Source organism: Hemiscyllium ocellatum, chromosome 36 (assembly GCF_020745735.1).
Source record: "Hemiscyllium ocellatum isolate sHemOce1 chromosome 36, sHemOce1.pat.X.cur, whole genome shotgun sequence".
NCBI lineage: Eukaryota > Metazoa > Chordata > Chondrichthyes > Orectolobiformes > Hemiscylliidae > Hemiscyllium > Hemiscyllium ocellatum.
This window is the reverse complement of record NC_083436.1, coordinates 16,130,185-16,146,280: the sequence shown is the minus strand read 5'-3', so window position 1 is coordinate 16,146,280 and position 16,096 is coordinate 16,130,185. Positions and strand designations below refer to the sequence as shown.

The window sequence follows — 16,096 nt, the reverse complement described above, 5'->3', positions numbered from 1 at the left end:
AATCTTGACTCTGATCTCCAGCATCTGCCATCCTCACTTTCACCTACACAATTCTTCAGCCTATTCAACAAGATTTGACTTGTCGAGGACATCCTGGTTGACTAGAGTGGAGCACTAATCAAATCACAAAAATAAAAACTTCAGTAACTGCATCAACTGGAAGAGAATAACACCCTTGTCAGCACCTGGCAAGAGCTTCAACAGAGTGAAAGCAGAAGTAGATCATACACTTCATGAAGAACAGGCAAGTTCTTGGGGTGGTAGGTCATGCTGCTAACAGACGTTTAAATTCAGGAACATCATACAGCAGAGCCTCAAGTATTAGAAGCAATTTGCTCTTAATTAGTTGATTACAAGAAAACTTTCAATAGTATCCATCAGCAATTATTCTGGTACAGTATCTCAGCAATTTAGTATCTTCAAAGCCTTGCAATAAGTCCAGAGATTGTCTCAAGACAATAAGTCCAGAGGTTAGTACAGGTACCACTGAATCCTTCAGCATCATCACATGAAGACAAGCTGCATACTGTCCCCATTTCTTTTGTTTGATTTCATCATGAAGATGGCATTGGTCGGTGCAGACTTTGAGATCCTATCTTAACACCACAGATTGATAAATTTAGATTTCAAATATCTTGAAAATGTGAAAATCTGTAAATATGCTCTTCTGAATAGAAAATATCAAAGAGATCAAATAAGGAATTTGGAAAAATTTGATGCTTCTTGGATTATGAGTTATACCTCAACTCAAAAATAAAGAACAAGTGATGCATTCTCCAGTGAGATAACTTCTTTGTAATGTTTATTCAGTCTTAATATTACTTATCGACAAGGAGAGTCAGCAGTGGTAGCTTGACTAGTTATATTGAACTCAACTGTATATAGGAAAGTTGATAATTTGAATAATCTTTCACACATTCAAACAGATATATTTAAATGTAAGATTATAGAACAAGATAAACAAGGTTTAGTTACCCAGTTAGTTGGATGGTTGGTATACAGTTCAGAGTGATATCAACAGTCCAGGTTTATATCCTGAAGATGTTCAGAACAAGGGTCACTGGACTCAAAATGTTAAATCTGCCTTCTCTCCACAGATGCTGCTAGACCTGTTGATTTCCTTCAGCAATGTCCATTCTGGTTGAGGTTCTCATGAAAGCCCCACCTTGTCCCTTGCTAGAGACATGGTGACCCTCTGGTTAAACTCACCACAATATCTTTAATGAGTTAGCAGTCCTATAGTCATCTGGGACTTTATAAGCAACAAACAACATTTGTACAGTATATAAAACTAAAAATATCAACTGTAACATGTCAAACTCAAAACAGCATGTTTCACTGATTTATTTCATTGAAAAGTGCACGTGGCGAATTGTAGATTAAAAAAAAAATTTATTCAGGTTAGAAGAGCTACATTACTTACCACTTAATGTGGTATTACATAGATCCATTCCAGATACTGGGTTTACGATTCCTTAATATTTCTCTTTTTGCATCTTTATTGCATTCCACGAAGCACCACTGTTTTTCCAGGACCATGACAGCCTGCTTTGACATTTAAGGCCTTTGAACAGAATGCACTCCACTTTAAAGCAAACGGGACACGTATCTGAGAATAAAAAAAACACTGTGGAAACTGGAAACCTGAAATAAAAACAGTGCTACAGAAACTCAGCAGGTCTGGCAGCATCTGTTGAGAGAGAAACAGAATTAACATTTCTAGTTCAATGTTTCAAAGAGCCAAAAGTTAAAAGTTTAATTCTGTTTCTCTCTCCATGGTCTTTATTAGACCTGAACTTTTCCAGCATTTAGTTTTTAATTTTAAAAAGGTCATTTATTTTGGATGCTAACTTTAAGTTAAATGCATTGATCTCCACTGGACAGAAATAATTTCAGAAGAGGTTTTCTGCCTGGAATTTGTTGACTACTGACTGAACACATTTGTCAACAGATACTAGAGTCTGGAAACGATACAAATCAGAAAGTGGAACTGATGCACCATAAATTATGGGCCTGTTAAATTTAAGAGGTGCTAGATTTTGAGAGACAGGCTCAAATTAAAATTGTTTCTGCTTATTTCTTGTTCGCAAAAAGTCATTACTACATGGTTAAGAGGACAAAGAGATAAAGCATTATCCTTTTATAGAGCCTTTAGTCATAAACAGGAAGAAAGCCTTCTGTTTCTGATGGTTGCAAGAGACCCAAGTCAAATAACTTCAGCAAATATCAACTCAGTTTCTGATTGGGTGCAAGATCCTCATATAATGCAAAAGTCTGGCAGTCAGAATCCTACAAGAACTTGGTGCAACAATGAGGAACATCAGAATGGTGCAGGAGACGCTTTTTTTGAAACTGAAGGTTAGATGTAAAGCGCACAGTGTTGGGTGAAGAGTACAGGGGGTTTTTCTCTGCATAGTTGGGTATTGCTATTCTGTGCCTGCTCAGAGTGTTTGAAGCTGACAAATTCAAGGACAAAAAAATGGAATGAAATATTTAGTCCTTTAGTACTGTGATCGCCAGCCTTAATGAATACAAACATTCAGTAAAATGGATTACTTAAGGATTCAACATATTAGCAATTTTTCCCATGGAATTAGAATATATCCTTTCAAGTCTGTGTATCGAGTTCAATTCTGACAGCCTCACTCATGAATAAAATCCAATAACAAACTTTACAATACGAAAGACATGAGCAGTGCAGTTCAGCAGATTCACAAAAACATCCATATATTTTAAGAAGGAAAAGATTTGGATATATCTGTCACATTAAAGTCTGAAGCAATATTATCTTCTCATTGATGCAAAATCTATGTAGCACAACCATTAGATTTTCCCCACAGCGAGAAACCTGCCGCTCCATAGCTAATCGGAAATCTTCTTTCACTCCCTTTGTAATACCTCGGGTTACAGTGTGATGTCTGGAACACAAATGAAATAAGCAAATTATCCATCTGACCACACATTGCTGTCATTTGTAAATAACTTATTAATCCTTTGGCTGTACCCCACCATAAAGAAAATGCCAAGTTATTAAAATTTAACTAAATATTTGAATGTATCCAAAGAAATGTCATTATTTGTGTAATATTTTAAATTCAATGAATTATTTGATCCAAATTAATTTTTCTGTAATTTTGTTTAGCCAAATTCCAAGTTTGTGACTAAAATATTTTTGTACGAGTTACAAATTGCAACCTCAAGTAGTGAGTAGTAAAGCATATTTAGAAGTATGAACATTTTTAACCAATCATACTTTCTAACTAAAGCACACCGATCTGAGCTAGTCAATTTTTTAAAGCTATGATGCAACTTCATTGGAATGCATAACATATAGCTGTTACTGTGATAGATGCTCATTTGCAGCACTCATTTCATAGTAACTTACAAAAAAAAGTCAGACATTTCCAAAAAAAAGTACAGAAATAATCTCATGTCAAAGTCTGCATTTTGATAAATATGTAATACTAAAATGATCATTGTATGGCAATGCTTAAATCATGGATTGTGTGAACAAAAAAAGGAAAAATAAAGACATTTTAAAAATCTTTAAAACCCATGGGTTAACATGGTGACAAACACAGCACATGACGAACAGGTCGTGTGGTACCTGTCAGCTGTCTGACTGCTGGGCTGCAGTTTGAACTCTTGCGGAAGAACGCCCAGTGGAGGGCTAGAATTCCTTGAAAACAGTAAACATCAACAGTACATTCAACACTCACACATATCACCAATAACACGTAACTTTTACCTATTGCCAACTGGAAGGAATTGAACAGAGTACATAACTTTCACATTCGTAATCTGATACTACATGCACAAACTAGATAGGTCATTCATCAAAACATGCAACATAATCAAACACAAGACAAACGTGCTCCATTTGAACCACTGATTAGAAAGCAAAGGTGCAAGTAGAAACCAATGCTTCTACAGTAGAAAAAACGTGCGCAGGATCTCATCATAACATCTGGTTATGAGTAAGGATCCTCCTATAGCCTCATTAGACTATGCCTCTCCAGTCAGGAGAGAAAGACGACTTCATCTCAAATTTCCACCAATACCCTGTAATTGGCAATTTGCCCATCTGCTGATCTTAATATATTTAGCACATTTCTCAAACAATTTGACTAATGCAATTGGACAACTGAAAGCTTGATAGACTGCAAGACTTCACAGCCCATTTTCCTCAAGATAATATATGCATAACTACTTTTCAAAATTCAAACTAAGGAGATGTCAATAACAGGCCAAGTTTTACACACAATGGTCAAAGTGGAGCGATTATTTTGTCCAAAAAAGTCATTCAATTTTCATTCTTAAAATCAAAAATTGCGAAAATACATTTAAACATGGGAAAAAGCAGCACAAGTCTGCCCTTACAACAACAGACAATAGCAAGTTGAGGTATTTAATTTCAAGTGCACAGTGCAGTACTACAAAACCAATAAATCTTTCATACTTCCTTTCATTCAGCCCCATTAATCTCAAAAAAAAAGTTTTTAATGCCATATTAACCAACCTACAGACCACACCTTTTTAAAGGAAACAAAACAATTTTAACTTTGAGGAATTCTCCAATATATTAAACTGTTAACCCAACAAGAGACCCTGGTCACAGTGTGGCTTGAATACAGTACATATCAGTCCAGAGTCCACGATGTCGGAGATTACATCACAATCCAGAGTCAGGGTTGTTGAGTGCAGGAGAAACAATTTTAATAGGAGAGATCGCTTCTAATTTATTTGGAACAGATTTAAAGATTGACTGGATAAACTGTAATTCAAAAGTAGGGTGCAATTAAAGGAAAGGTAGATAGCTCAGGTACAGTAAAGGAATACACTCTCACCAGATGAAACACAAGGCAAATAAGTCTCGAGCTCCCTGGCTAACAAAAATGATAATGAGTAAAATGAAGCAGAGAAAAGGTGCAAAGATCAGATGTCAACTGGATAATACAATTAAGAATCAGACATTATTTAGAAGCTTCTGAAGGGAATTGAAAAAAGCAAATAAAAGCAAAGACATTTATTAGAAGAAACAGACATAAACATAAAATAAGGGAATCCAAAAAACTTTCCACAGGCATGTAAAAATAAAAGGTTGGTACAATAAGTAGTTGGGCTGATTAGGGACCAAAAACAGGATTTACAGTAATGATGACACAGGATTAAAGAATGCAAATGTTACACCCTTGTTCAAAAGAGTGCAAGCAATTTCAGGCTGATTTACTATCAGTGGTAGGTAAGGATTTTACCAAAAATAATTCAGGACATAATTAGGGACAAAATGGGTTAATTAAGGATTGCTGGCACAGATTAATTACAGGGAAATCATATTTAACTACCTTAAGTGTTTTGAAGAGGGCTGACGAGTGTAATACAATTGGTTTTCTAAAAGACATTTAATGAGTACGGCTCAACAGATGTGAGCAAAGTTAGAAAATTGGATGAATGACAGGAAACAGACTGGTGGCTTATGGCAGGGTTTTTAAACCAGCAGGAACGTTTATGATGCACTTTCTCAGGGGTCAGTGATAAGATCAGACAAAAATGGTGGAACAAGGGGTAGATGGAAGTTAATGCAGAAAAGTATGAAGTAATTCATTTGCCAAGAAAACGTGGAGAGGCAATACAACACAAAACATTCAATTCTTGGGGTGCAGGAGCAGTAGGATCTGGGACATATATGCACATTATAAGGCTTGATCAATTGGTTCATTGAGGATAAAGGATTTTCAAGGCTTTATAAAAAGGGGCACAGAGTACAAAAGCAAGATAAAAATCACACAACACCAGGTTATAGTCCAACAGGTTTAATTGGAAGCACTAGCTTTCAGAGCTCCGCTCCTTCATCAGGTGGTTGACAACCACCTGATGAAGGAGCGCTGCTCCGAAAGCTAGTGTGGTTCCAATTAAACCTGTTGGACTATAACCTGGTGTTGTGTGATTTTTAACTTTGTACACCTCAGTCCAACACCGGCATCTCCAAATCACAAAAGCAAGATAAGCACGATAAATCTGTACAAAACAGAGTTTTAGCCTCAATACAAGTGTCACACTAAACCTAAGTAATGCATTGATTTCTGGGTACTATATTTAGTAAGTGGCTGGATCCAGAATGTACTACCTGAGTGCAGTGGAGGTAGATTCAATGGTGGCATTACAAAGAGAATTAGACAATTATTTCAAAATGAAACATTTGCAGGGCCCTAAGTGAACAGCTATTGCTGAGAGAGCATGAAGAACTAGTATGTTGGGCCGAATAACCTTCCCATATGCTGTCACCATTGTATGATTATATGTCAATAATGCCAATGCAAGATCCATATTCGAGTCATCTACTAGAATCCCATTTACCTATTCTTACCCCAAGAGTTTAGTAGCTTAATTTAGATATAGGGCCTGATTTTCCAATTTTCTTTTAAGTAGTGAGAGGTTAATTATTTATTTTTCCTCTTCTCACAGAATGGGGCTTGCAGGTACAAGGGATCTACCTCTCACTCCTTTATGGGGGACTTTCATAGGCGAGCTGTTGCCACATCTGTGTTGCTTGTTTGGGGCATTGAATGCTTCCTCTGAATTTAATAGGCAGCTAATTGGAGAACTGGCAGGATGGCACCTTAAGTGACCATCAATTGACCACCTTAACTGATGGCAAGTTCAGGAATTCATTCAATGACCTTTGCTTCCAACATTTACTTGCAAAGCTGATGAGTTTCTGTCCAGAACCATTTGCCCAGGAAGGGGGAAAAGTAGAGATTCAGTTATGAAAAGTGAAGAATTGGGAAAAAAAACTTTAAAATTAAATTTACATAAAAATGTCTGTCTTATAATGAGTTTAAAATCTTCCTTCAACTTTATTCTGTCCCATACAGGTTTCAAATTTTCCTGTTAGTAGGATGGAAAACACTTTCCAATTGATCCAACTACAGCTCCAGGATTACTTTGCCAGTCAAAATTCTGAATACATCACATTTGTTTGGAAAATATGGATAAACTCAATTCAATATCCAATACTATTTGGGTTTGTTCAGGCCAGCTACTTGAACTGTACAGATGTAAAAATGAAACAGTAGGTTAGTACAATTGGTTTCAATACAAAAGCAATTTTATTGAAAATTTTCCTCACCCCACACCATTCCTCAAGCTACCTATTGACTAAAACAATCTCAACAGGGAAGTTATTACTGAAAATGTTCTTTACCTCTGAAATTCTCAAAAGAAAAAAAAAATTAGTGATCAAGAAGAAAATGCACCTTACCTGCAATTCCAAAGCTTCATGGTTCCAGGAATTTATATTTACACAAACATGGATGTGTACAAGGACAGATTTATTGTACCATACCCTATGGTACTTAAACAGAGTTCTAACTCAGAGTCCAATGTCAGCAACTTAGCCGGTGGGACAATTATGAGAAACAATATCAAGGGGTCAGGAATTTCTTTTTTGCCATTTGTTAGCATCTCCTGCTTTCAAACTGTGCATATCGTACTGAAACACAGGAATGCTAATTACTGCTCAGTACTCAAACGTTAGTTTTTAAACAGATGCTGTTCACCAACATGGAATATCACAATCAAATCTAATCTATTGGGAAAATTTCTGGACTGTGATGAGAAGTGTCAGTCTTGGTCAACTGCCACTTTCCCTAATTCAGGTACATTGTGGCAAACCATCAATGCAAACCCTGGATTTTACCAGAATGAAAAAGATAAATCACTGTATGAACTCAATAAATCATACAAAATTTCTACAGCTTTTAAAACTGATGGAAAACAATTTAAGATAAAGACGACACCTATAAACTTTTACATGTTTTATGGACATGCAAAATCGAAAGCTTAAAAGTTTAAAAATGTAAATTGTTCACTAATTTCCCAAGATAGTTAAACTTTTCTGGTCGCCTTCTCAAAGGTTTAACATGTTCTGTTTTCCTTTTGAAAAGTAGTTGGCACAGTGGTTAGCACTGCTGCCTCACAGCACCATGGACCAGAGTTCGATTCCAGCCTCAGACAACTGTCCGCGTGGAGTTTACACATTCTCCTTGTATCGGCGTGGGTTTATTGCGAGTGCCCCGGTTTCCTTCCATAATGCAAAAATTTGCAGTTTAGGTGAATTGATCTATGAAATTGCCCACAGTGCTCATTAGGTTATGTGTATTAGTCAGGGGTAAATGTAGAGTAATGGGTCTGGGTGGGATACTCTTTAGAGGGTTGGTGTGAACATGTTGGGCCGAAGGGCCTGTTTCCAAACTGTAGGGATTCTAATTCTTCCAAATCTTTTTTTCCCTTAAAAAAAGTAACATAAATTCTTGTCATGTGCTGCAACAAACCAAGGAGCAAAATTAGTTTCTCAAGTAACGAAGGAAATTCCAACATGAATCAGAGCATACCAGTTACTGTCTCTCCAACTCAGTACTTACTTAATTAGAAGACCTTGATTTGGTAACAATTCGAGATGAATTTTACCACCTTCTGCAGTTCGGAGATAAGCAAATTCTTCCAACATGTCAATATCAACAGATGTGGTTAAGGACAAATTGTGTACTGTCATCATTTTAGTGTGCTATTAGCTAGTTTGTAGAAATTTACTACATTTGCAAGATGTAACCTCAGAGCATAGTTATAATGCAATGGTCTCTCAGCTGGCTAATTTATTTGAATGCAAGAATACCATAACTAACATACCAGTTGAAAAGCACTAAAAAAGTTCATTCCATTGTTTCTTTCAATGTTGTAAATAAAAACCAAAGTGTTTGTGGTCCACACAAATCTCCTCTGATTTCATTTATCGCTCATCTTAGTTTTACAGTTTAATTTTTGTGTTCCCTTTTTGTTCATGTACTCTAATTGGTAGAAGTTATATCCAGATTACAAAATGTTACTTCAGTATTTAGATATTTCCTGGTTAAAGTGCATTATAATAACATACTTATTTTATCTCACAGTAGTGAACTTAGACAAACAGTGGAGTTTGCACATTCTCCCTGTGTCTGTGTGGGTTTCCTCCAGGTGCTCTGGTGTCCTCCCACAATCCAAAGACATGCAGTTAGGTGAATGGGTCGTGCTAAATTGCCCAGTGTTCAGGGATGTATAGGTTAGGTGCATGAGTCAGGGGTAAACGTAGGGGAATGGGTTTGGGTGAGATACTCTTCAGAGGGTCGGTGAGAACCTGTTGGGCCGAAGGGCCTGTTTCCACACAGTAGGGATTCTAAAAAAAAACACTGCTCGCACTGGCATGAATAAAATTATAAAATATCATCATGTTCAAAATTAGTTAAATTAATGCGTAAAAGGTTTTCAACTCAAATACTACAGATCATGAACATAACTAACCTTCCTTACATGCTTTTGCACCAGAAAGGATTTTGTTTACCATGATGTTTTGAGGAACACACTAGGTATGTTGAATCATGTATTTTTTAAAATTAATTAACAGGAGATGGGTTTTGATAACTGGGTAAATAATTATTACCCTTGAGAAAGTGGTAAGCTGCCTTCTTGAACCTTTGCAATCAGTTTGCAGAGTACGAGAGTCATAGAGATGTACACCATGGAAACAGACACTTGGGTCCAACCCCTCCATGTCGACCAGATATCCTAACCTAATCTAGTCCCATTTGCCAGCATTTGGTCCATATCCCTCCAAACCTTTCCTATTCATATAACCATCCGGATGCCTTTTAAATGCTGTAATTGTACCAGCCTCCTCTGGTACAATTACAGCACTTCCTCTGGCAGCTCATTTCACACACGCACCCCTCTCTGTGTGAAAAAGTTGCCCCTTAGGTCCCTCCCTTTTATATCGTTCCCCTCTCAACCTTAACCTACACTCTCCAGTTCTGAACCTCCCCACCCCAGGGAGAAGACCCTGTCTATTTACCCCATACATGCCCCTCATGATTTTATAAACCTCTACAAGGTCACCCCTCAGCCTCCGACAGTCCAGGGAAAACTGCCCCAGCCTGTTCAGCTTCTCCCTATAGCTCAAATCCTCTAACCCTGGCAACATCCTTGTGAATCTTTTCTGAATTCTTTCAAGTTTCACAACATCCTTCCAATAGGAGGGAGACCAGAATTGCACACAATATTCCAACAGTGGCCTAACCAATGTCCTGTACAGCCACAACATGTTCTCACAACTCTTATACTCGATGCTGTGACCAATTAAGGAAAGCATATCAAACGCCTTCTTCACTATCCTACCTACTTGCGACTTCACTTTCAAGGAGCTATGAACCTGCACTCCAAGGTCTCTCTGTTCAGCAACACTCCCTAGGACCTTACCATTAAGTGTATAAGTCCTGCTCTGATTTGCCTTTCCAAAATGCAGCACCTCATTTATCTAAATTAAACTCCATCAGCCCATTGGCCCAGATGATCAAGATCCCGTTGTAATCTGAGATAACCTTTTTCCCTGTCCACCAAAACTCCAATTTTGGTGTCATCTGCAGATTTATTAACTATACCTCCTATGTTCACATCCAAATAATTTATATAAATCGCGAAAAGGAGTGGACCCAGCATCAATCCTTGTCACAGGCCTCCAGTCTGAAAAACAACCCTCTACCTTCTACCTAGTTCTGTATCCAAATGGCTAGTTCTCCCTGTATTCCATTGGATCTAACCTTGCTAACCAGTCTCCCATGGAGAACCTTGTCGATGATTGAATACATCTTTTTAAAATACTTTCTAAACTACCAACTCCATCCCACTCCCTGACAACAATTTGAGACTAATTGTGTTGTTTATAATTTTGTCATATTTAACTCGGGAATGAGGGTTTCCCCGTCATCACGAATATTGCCTACTCCTACCACCATAACATCGTCTGACTTTAGCCTGCCTCAGGGTATCTGCTGTTGCAACCTCACTTATCCCTGTAACATCTGGTCTGGTTGATTACAACACATTCCTGGTTGGTCACCCACATTCCACCCTCCAAAAGATGATCACACCATAATTCACAAGTCATGCATAACAATCAGTTTTGTGCTCACTGACTTACGATGCTTCCTGGGTCAAGGTCAAACAACATCCTTATTTAAAATTGTCACAGTTTTCAATGCCTTTGCTGGTCTCCCCCTCCCTCCCTGTAATCAGCAGTCTGACAGCTCTCAAGAAACATAGCCGACTCATCTGAATCTGGCTTTTTCAGCAACTCTGATTTTAATGTCTCCATCGGTGGTTGTCTCATGTTCGGCTGAACAGCCTCTAAACTCTGGAAATCTCTCCCCACAGCTCTCCATTCTGATTTATTACTTTGAGACCTGTCTTTGCTTAAACCTTTGACCCTCTGATCTAAAATCTCCTCATTTGGCTCATTGTCATTATCGGTTTCGAAAAATACGTTTTAAATTTTTTTTATGTCAAATATGTATAAAATACAATGATAGAGAAAAAGACAGAAAAAGAGATGAAGAGAGAGAAAATAAAAGCAGAGAGAGAACAGGAAGAGACAGAGAGAGAGCAAAAGACTGACAAAGAGACAGAGAGAGAGAGAGACAAAGACAGAGAGATACACACACACAGGCGCAGAGAGAGACACACACACACACACACACACACACACACAAAGGCAGAGAGAGAGACTGCAAAACAAGACAGAGAGCGCAAAAAGGCACAGCATGCGAAAAAGACAGAACGCAAAAAGGACAGAGCGCGAAAGAGTGCAAAACAAGAGAATAGAGACAGCAACACAGAATGCATATGCAAACATGAGAGAGAGAGAAAGCGCCAGCGCAAGACAGACAAAGCTCTGCATGCAAGCAAGACAAGGACAGAGAGAGAGAGCGCATGAGCGAGGCGTGAGGGCAAGCTAGAGCACGAGCGAGGGCAAGCAAGGGAGAGCGCGCACACGTGGGCGAGTAAGGGAGAGGACGCACGTGGGGGAGCAAGACAGAGAGAGAGAGAGAGCACTCGGGCATGTAAGACAGAGAGAGAGCCCGTGGGTATGCACGACAGAGAGAGCGCGCGCGCAAGTGAACAAGACAGTGAGCGAGAGCCTCACGCAAGCAGAACAGAGAGAGCATGCGCAGGCATGCAGGAGATAGAACACGGAGCGGGCAAGCAAGACAGAGAGAGAGAGAGAATGCATGGGTGACCAAGTCAAAAGGAGTGTGTGCGCAGGTACGAGCGAACGAGAAAGCGGGCAAGAACGAGCGGGCACGAGCGAGCAACAGAGAGCGCGGGCACGAGGGAGCAGAGAGACCAGGCGGCACGGTGGTTAGCGCTGCTACCTCACAGCACCTGAGACCCGGGTTCAATTCCTGACTCAGGCGACTGACTGTGTGGAGTTTGCACGTTCTCCCCGTGTTTACGTGGGTTTCCTCCGGGTGCTCCGCTTTCCTCCCACAATCCAAAGATGTGCGGGTCAGGTGAATTGGCCATGCTAAATTGCCCGTAGTGTTAGGTAAGGGGTAAATGTAGGGGTATGGGTGGGTTGCGCTTCGGCAGGTCGGTGTGGACTTGTTGGGCCAAAGGGCCTGTTTCCACACTGTAAGTAATCTAATCTAATCTAAACTAAAAAGAGAGCGCAAGCACGAGCGAGCGCGGGCACGAGCGAGCGAGAGAGCGAGCGCGGGCACGAGCGAGCGAGAGCGGGCACGAGCGTGCGAGAGAGCGAGCGCGGGCACGAGCGTGCGCGAGCGCGGGCACGAGCGAGCGACAGAGAGAGTGGGCATGAATGAGCGACAGAGAGAGCACGGGCACGAGCGAGCAGAGAGCGGACACGAACTAGCGAGAGAGTGGGCACGAGCAAGCAAGAGAGCGCGGGCACGAACGAGCGAGAGCGCGAGCGCGGGCACGAGCGAGCGACAGAGAGAGTGGGCATGAATGAGCGACAGAGAGTGGGCATGAATGAGCGACAGAGAGAGCACGAGCACGAGTGAGCAAGAGAGAGCACGGGCACGAGTGAGCAAGAGAGCGGACACGAACTAGCGAGAGAGTGGGCACGAGCAAGCAAGAGAGAGCGCGGGCACGAACGAGCGAGAGCGCGAGCGCGGGCATGAGCGAGCGACAGAGAGAGTGGGCATGAATGAGCGACAGAGAGAGTGGGCATGAATGAGCGACAGAGAGAGCACGGGCACGAGTGAGTAAGAGAGAGCACGGGCATGAGCGAGCAGAGAGCGGACACGAACTAGCGAGAGAGTGGGCACGAGCAAGCAAGAGAGAGCGCGGGCACGAACGAGCGAGAGATTGGGCAGGAGATTGAGCAACAGAGAGAGCGCGGGCACGAGCGAGCAACAGAGCGGGCACGAGCGAGCAACAGAGCGGGCACGAGCGAGCAACAGAGAGCGGGCACGAGCAAGCAAGGGAGAGGGGGAGAGAGGGAGAGAGTGTGTGCGCGGGCAAACAAGGGAGAGAGAGCGGGCGCGGGCGTGCAAGGGAGAGAGAGCGGGCATGGACATGACCGAGCAAGGGAGGGAGAGGGAGAGGGAGAGGGAAAGGGAGCAGAGGCAAGCAATGGAGCAGGCAAGCAAAGGGTAGAGAGAAAGAGCAGGTACAGGCGAGTCAGTGGGTGCAGTACAAGCAAAGGAGAGAGAGAGAGAGCAGGTGAGCAAGGGAGAGAGGGAGAAAAAACGCACGGGCGAGCAAAACAGAGAGAGAGCATGTGGGCGAGCAAGAGAGAGAGACAGAACGCAAGGCAAGACAGACAGAAAGTGCATATGCCCGGGTGAGCAAGACAGAGAGAATGAGCAAACGCACGTGGGCGAGCAAGACAGAGAGAGAGGGCACACGCAGATGAGCAAGACAGAGAATGGGCATGCGCAGGTAAGGAAAACAGAGACAGAGCACACAGGCGAGCAAGGGAGAGAGAGAGACAGACACAGAGAGAGGGTGCAAGCGGGCAAGCCAGAGAGAGAGCAAGGGCAAGCAAGACAGATAGAGAGAGAACACGTGCGTGGGTGAGCAAGACAGAGAGCGAGAGCGCAAGCAAGAGAGAGCGCGCGCACCTCACGAGGGGAGGACCGAGAGAGCACCTCACCCAAGCAAAACAATGAGTGCACACGGGCAAGCGAAAGCAAAAGAGAGAGAGAGCAGGGGCAGGCAAGCGGACGAACGAGAGAGAGAGAGAGAGAGCGCATGTGAGCAAGATAGAGTGCGCATTCAAGCAAGACAGATATAGAGCACGCATGATCAAGAGAGACAGCGCCTCATGCAAGCAAGACAGAAAGAGAACATGCGTGGATGAGCAAGACAGAGATAGGGCCCACATGCGGACGAGCAAGAGTGAAAGAGAGAGAGCACATGTGAGTGAGCGAGAAAGAGCACAAGAGCAGCAGAGGCAAGCGAGAGAGAGCGCGTGCTTAAGAGTGTGCACATGCGAGCGAGAGCAAAGGAGAGAGAGAGCACATGCTGACAAGCAGGAGACAGCGTGCGACGGGGGTGAACAAGAGAGAGAGAGCGTATGTGAGCAAGACAGAGTGTGCATTCATGGAAGACAGATACAGAGCGCATGCACGATCAACAGAGAGAGAGACAGCACCTCACATAAGCAAGACTGAAAGAGAACGTGCGTGGGCGAGCAAGACAGAGAGGGCACACACGTGGGCGAACAAGGCAGTGACAGAGCACGCGTGGGCGAGCAAGAGTGAAAGAGAGTGAGCACACACGTGGGCGAACAAGGCAGTGACAGAGCACGCGTGGGCGAGCAAGAGTGAAAGAGAGTGAGAACATACAAGGGCGAGCAAGAGCGGCCTAGGCAAGTGAGAGAGAGAGAGACACACACACACACAGAGCGCACTTGAGCAAGAGAGCGCCTCGCCATGAGCAAGGCAGAGAAAGAGTGCACACCTGGGCGAGCAAGACAGAGAGAAAGGGTGCATGATGGTGAGCAAGACAGAGAGAGAGAAAGTGCATGCATGGGCAACCATGACACAGACAGGGTGCGCGCAAACAAGACAGAGAGGAGGGTGCACAAGGACGAGCAAGACAGAGAGAGAGAGAGCACGCGCGCGCATGTGGGGGAGCAAGAGAGAGCGAGTGAGCAAGCGCACGTGGGCAAGCAAAAGACAGACAATGCAAAAGAGTGACGCACGGGCGAGCGAGAACAAGTGAGGGCACACGTGGGTGAGCAAGGCAGAGACTGAGCGCACCTCCCACGGGCAAGACTCAGTGCATGTGCGCAGGTGAGCAAGTGACAGAGCACAAGGGACAGAGCGCGCGTGTTCTGATAAGACAGAAAAAGACAGACAAAGAGAGAGAGAGAGGTCAGATCGCTTTGAAGTGTCATGAAGATAGCCTGGTATGCCTAATGCTTTACAGCCCAAGTGCAGCATACAAAAAAATGCACGTGAGAATAAAGAAGTGACAGGAATGTCATCAGCCAGGTGTGGTTAAAGTATAACCTCAGTGTCTAGACTAAGAGATACCAATAGAAGACTCTGGTCTTTAGAAGCTGGCTCCAAACCATGACTTCTGTGTCAAACTCAGATCAAGAAAGGCAATTAATAAACAAGCAGTTTAGAACTTTCTGGGATATTAACTGAAAGGTTTTAAAAGGATACTTGTGACATAGTTGAAGAAGTTTTCATACTGAAATGATCCTTGTTGACAAATTTTATCAACTGCTTTCAGAAAGAGGTTTTCTCCACGAGGCCAGTCCAGTTGAAGTAGTACAATCACATGACCTAAAGCCAGATCATCTCGTATATCTGTAAAGGCTCGCAACTGTATAAAACAGAGGTATTGGTTAATCCCCACGATGGAATTAAGAAATGGCAAAACTGCTTCTCAGGACCTGCTTTATAGCATTTTGTCAAATACTGAAAAAGCTTGAATGTTGATACATGGAGACAATGAGTTAGGGAACAAATGTGGATAAACAATCCAAAAACAGATAAAAATTGACCCCCAAATAACTCATTTATCAGCATAACCCCATATCTGACATGTTTACTTATTGCTGTTTGGTATTATTTATGAATAACGGGATCTTGATCAGATGGGTGAATGGACTGAGGAGGGGCAGATAGAGTTTAATTTAGATAAATGTGAGGTGCTTCATTGTGGAAAAGCAAACTATAGCAGGACTTTTACACTTAATGGTAAGGTCCTGGGGAGTGTTGCTGAACAAAGAGACCTTGAGGGCAGG

At 42.2% G+C, this 16,096-nt stretch overlaps 1 protein-coding gene across 4 annotated transcripts in view; it reads right to left on the bottom strand.

Annotated features, from left to right (window-relative positions):
• Positions 1 to 16,096, bottom strand: part of ints10 (integrator complex subunit 10) — a 61,964-nt gene continuing 45,868 nt past the window's right edge. For 2 of the 4 annotated variants that reach the window (XM_060851404.1, XM_060851406.1), the window contains 4 exons: positions 15,510 to 15,672; positions 8,424 to 8,517; positions 3,608 to 3,679; positions 1 to 2,918 (listed from right to left, as the gene is read on the bottom strand). In XM_060851404.1, the coding sequence (XP_060707387.1) occupies positions 2,762 to 2,918; positions 3,608 to 3,679; positions 8,424 to 8,517; positions 15,510 to 15,672 (486 nt within the window). In that variant the 3' untranslated portion in view covers positions 1 to 2,761. The remainder of the gene's footprint in view (positions 2,919 to 3,607; positions 3,680 to 8,423; positions 8,518 to 15,509; positions 15,673 to 16,096) is intronic. The other 2 variants (XR_009647069.1, XM_060851405.1) reach the window with 2 other exon arrangements.